The 4,856-nt window shown below is 39.4% G+C and overlaps 1 protein-coding gene across 1 annotated transcript; it reads right to left on the reverse strand.

Moving 5' to 3' along the window:
* Positions 1–414: 414 nt before the first annotated feature.
* On the reverse strand, positions 415–4,842 carry LOC117746012. Its single transcript, XM_034554752.1, has 7 exons — positions 4,776–4,842; positions 4,518–4,644; positions 3,505–3,650; positions 1,474–1,538; positions 799–963; positions 597–701; positions 415–499 (listed from the first exon to the last, which is right to left on the reverse strand). The coding sequence occupies exons 2-7, from the start codon at positions 4,632–4,634 to the stop codon at positions 450–452; spliced, it is 648 nt and encodes a 215-aa protein (XP_034410643.1). The 5' UTR covers positions 4,635–4,644; positions 4,776–4,842; the 3' UTR covers positions 415–449.
* Positions 4,843–4,856: the final 14 nt, after the last annotated feature.

A 4,856-nucleotide genomic window follows, 5' to 3' on the forward strand; every position in this document is an offset into this window, starting at 1 on the left:
ATCCACTACAACTCAACAGTACAATGACGTATTACACTGAGTTATGACGTTTATTGATAATAAACTTCAATACTCATAGTACATAGGATAAAGGTATTTAAGAGGGAACAAGCGGAGAATGTCAATGTTCTTTATTTTCACGTTAAAGATAAATACATATATTCTGTAGCATTTTTATCTTATAATCTTTTTTTTTGATTCATGGAAGTTTATTCTTGATCAGAGATGATGATTTTCCCAGAAGGTGAACGTTGTATTAAATCATCAAAAGTGTGTTTCATGTATGTTTGTTGACTAAGTTTTGACCTCTCACTGGGGACACGCTTCACAGTTAATAAAACCTTGGTGTTATAACATTTTATTACATTATGAATAAAAACGAGCCACACGTTCCATTTTTTTGTCTTTTTGTCTCTTTACTCAGTTTCAGTTTGAAATATCCATTCATATTAATTGTGATATTCGGGTATCTTACGCCCCTCGCATTCGGAACAGAAATCTGCAGAGAGAGAGACAAAAACAAAGAAATCAGTTCAATCTGTCATCACACGTCTTCATGTCATAGTTTAATCAGACAGGTCTAAAAGGTGAAGCACCGTTCTTGGGGTCGTAAATAAAGTCTGGTTCTCTGTTGAAGCCGAGGCAGCTCGCCTGCTTCCTGAAATGTTCCAGATCAGAGTCCTTCACGGTTGTTCCTCTTGCTGGAGACAAAACAACAACATAGGATGAATGCTTCAGATATGAAATGTGTTTTATTCATATTTAGACATGTTTTCTCTCAGACTTGTTTCTTCCTACCCATCAGATGAATACCACGGTAGTGAGTCTCCTCTGCTGTAGCGTTTATGTTGAGTTCCATCTTCTCTAACATTTTGTCCAGGTTTGTGGCGGTGCGGTTGAAGCTATACAGCAGACAGCCGTCACAGGTCGGCAACATGTGGAACGACGCTGAGAAGTTGGAGTCTAAGGACAGAAACTGTATATTAATCATCTCCACTGAAAATCTAAGAATGTTCTTCTGGTAAACTTTCCAGCGATGTCCTCAGACAGGACAGAGGTTCTCTTCACTTTCCCTGTGCTGCAGAGGTTGTGTTTGTTTTAATCAGTGATGATGGAAGTTGATAGAGTCCACAGCCATGCTATCAACTCTGTAAGGCTGTACTTAAATAACTCATAAACCACAATACATAAAAATGTTCTTCTGATGATGGAGTTAGATGAGAAGTCAGAGGATTTTTCAGTTGAAACCACAAATATGAACCTTATGGTGGCGCAATAGTAAAGGTCTGAGAATCACAAGTCAGAAAGACGTATCCCCTGGTATGGATGAATGTCTGAACCAAATTCCATCTCAATCCATCCAATAGTTTTAACAATCAGAAACATGATCTCTCCGGCTGGATTCTCTGACTAACAGAACTAACGCAATAAATATGTAGAAACTCCAGCATGGTGTTGGATCAGGTAACTTACATGATGTTGATATAGTATTGTCTTCAAAGTTTAGGTTGGTCCTTATAGACAGGCAGGTTCCATTTCTGAGAAAAGAGACAAGAGGAAGAGCTGAGTTCATCTTCTAACATCATTTCTAACTTCTCCTCCATGTCAGCTTCAAAAGTTAAGATTCCTCCCACAGCTGAACACAGTGATCCGTTTGAAAGCGCTGTCAAAATGCTAGTAAGTGTTCATTGAGCTGGAATTGCTTTGTCAAACTGGTGGAGAAAAACATACTAAAGTGCCCTCTAGGGCAACTAATGTAAGTGCAGTTCAGCTCTGTGTCCCATCACAATGCCATCAGAAGTCATGTGACTCAAGTCAGTGAGGTGTCTGTGACTGAACACTGTCTGTGAGTGCCTTGTAGTTGGGCTCATCAGCACAGACAGCCAGTCTGAGGCAGTCTGTGAGGTGTCTCTCATCTGGCATTCGTTCAGAACTTAGACCGTTGGTGATTACCTTCACATCAACTCTACAGACATCCTCTGATTTAAATAATTATAATAATAATAAATACGAGAATATTTGAATCATTAACAATTACGTTACACATGTATTGTCATGATACTACGAGGTATCGTGCTATCATAAAAGAAGAAGAAAAATGTCTATGCCTCACCGGTCCCAACAAAAATAATTATATTGAATATTATTTGTTACTCCCGCATCTGTGCTTTTTCAAATAATGGAATATAATTGAATTAAAATATAATTGAAATCACTTTCAAGTAAACCAGATTGCTCCATCATACAAGAATACATACAGAATTTGCACACATACTAAAGTGTCCTCTAGGGTATCCTTCCAGTGGAGAACACATACTAAAGTGTCCTCTACGGTGTCCTTCCAGTGGAGAACACATACTAATGTGTCCTCTAGGGTATCCTTCCAGTGGAGAACACATACTAAAGTGTCCTCTAGGGTATCCTTCCAGTGGAGAACACATACTAAAGTGTCCTCTACGGTATCCTTCCAGTGGAGAACACATACTAAAGTGTCCTCTACGGTGTCCTTCCATTGGAGAACACATACTAAAGTGTCCTCTATGGTGTCCTTCCAGTGGAGAACACATACCAAAGTGTCCTTCCAGTGAAGAACACATACTAAAGTGTCCTCTATGGTGTCCTTCCAGTGGAGAACACATACTAAAGTGTCCTCTAGGGTGTCTTTCCAGTAAAGAACACATACTAAAGTGTCCTCTAGGGTATCCTTCTAGTGGAGAACACATACTAATGTGCCTTCTAGGGTGTCCTTCTAGTGGAGAACACATACTAAAGTGTCCTCTAGGGTATCCTTCCAGTGAAGAACACATACTAAAGTGTCCTCTACGGTGTCCTTCCAGTGGAGAACACATACTAAAGTGTCCTCTAGGGTGTCCTTCCAGTGGAGAACACATACTAAAGTGTCCTTCCAGTGGAGAACACATACTAAAGTGTCCTCTAGGGTATCCTTCCAGTGGAGAACACATACTAAAGTGTCCTCTACGGTGTCCTTCCAGTGGAAAACACATACTAAAGTGTCCTCTAGGGTGTCCTTCCAGTGGAGAACACATACCAAAGTGTCCTTCCAGTGAAGAACACATACTAAAGTTTCCTCTATGGTGTCCTTCCAGTGGAGAACACATACTAAAGTGTCCTCTAGGGTGTCTTTCCAGTAAAGAACACATACTAAAGTGTCCTCTAGGGTATCCTTCTAGTGGAGAACACATACTAATGTGCCTTCTAGGGTGTCCTTCTAGTGGAGAACACATACTAAAGTGTCCTCTAGGGTGTCCTTCCAGTGGAGAACACATACTAAGGTGTCCTCTAGGGTATCCTTCTAGTAGAGAACACATACTAAAGTGCCCTCTAGGGTGTCCTTCCAGTGGAAAAAATATATAAAAGTGCCCTCTTGAGTGTCCCTCCAAAGTAGAAAACATTTCAATGGTAGCTATTTGAAACCTGTATTTTGATTATCTATAATGTACAGAATTGATTATGTTGTGTATTTGGACATTGTTAACAACTCACAACTTGTTGCCTGTGGTCATAACAATTGTCTTGGGGCTGGATGGTGAGTGGTTGATATCAATCCAGTAGCTCTCCATGTGCTTCAGATATTCGTTGTAGAATTCATTATCAGTGTAACCAAAGAGGAAGTTTGATCTGCCGAGCATCTGCCCACAAACAGGGAGTCAGTTAGTGACAGCATAAACATCATTCAATAATGGGTTGAATATTGGACAAATTCTCTCATATTAAATCTTTTCAAATTAAGTACATTTGGACCTGTTTAGCCAAGCATAACACAACGCCTTTAAGCAGAGGGGAACTAGGTCTTTATCAATATTGACTACCCCGAGTATGAACTTTTGGCCTTTACTCTGATATTCGGGCCACACTGCAACACAACTGTGCAACTGATGCTTTGATGCTCCGTTATTTCAAACAAATAGGATTTGACATTTTTTATGAATTATTTCCTACATTTAAGCGTGTTCTGGTCAATCTAATCCTAGTGATAATAATTTAATGTGATATTTTAATGGACTAATATATAATTGACATTAAGTAAACTAATCCTGGATTCTACAAGTGTAGTTGTTTTTCCATCAGATATATCTCTAATATTTCATTGAAATCTTGTTATTGGGACATCAGGGCCAGTAGTAATTTACCAACGAGCTTCTGATAGATATTAAATAACAGACATTTTTGTTATACATTTACTACATATTTTGTACTATATATATATATATATATATATATATATATAATTATTTTGTAACCTGTTCCCAAGTTGCAGCACTGATCAAAACACGTTTGGTATGTACCTGGATCAGAAACAGTCACATCTTGTGAAATGTTTGAAGTACTTTTTCATTCAGTACTTTGCATTTATCTTAAAGAGAAATGTTTGCTTGGCTCTGACTCCAACGTAATGCTAACGCTAAAGGCATAAACTGAGGAAGAACTTGCCAAATATCTGAATTCTGCTTCAGTGCTAATAACTTATAGACAAACCCAGACAGATGAAGACTTACCATGGAGGGCTTCAGAGACAAAGGCGTGATTAGAGGCCGGCATTCTTCAGGTGTCAGAGCCCAGCTGCTAAGGAATAGCCCCGCGACCAGGAATTGAGTGCTGAGCCACAGATTCATGATGCTACAGCTGTGAAGAAAAACACAAAGATCTCAAATGACAGCTGCTCGTCACAGAAGTAACGATGGCTGAGGCTGGTCAGCCTTTTAAGAAGCTGCCGGCTTTGGTTTTTTCCCAGTATTCACAGACTAAAGCCTTACCTAGAATTCGGTAAGACATGTTTGCCAGCATACGCCCCTGCAGGTCCAAAGGGTTCATCAGGTTGGGTCTAGGATTTCATA

Source organism: Cyclopterus lumpus, chromosome 2 (assembly GCF_009769545.1).
Source record: "Cyclopterus lumpus isolate fCycLum1 chromosome 2, fCycLum1.pri, whole genome shotgun sequence".
Taxonomy (NCBI): Eukaryota; Metazoa; Chordata; class Actinopteri; order Perciformes; family Cyclopteridae; genus Cyclopterus; species Cyclopterus lumpus.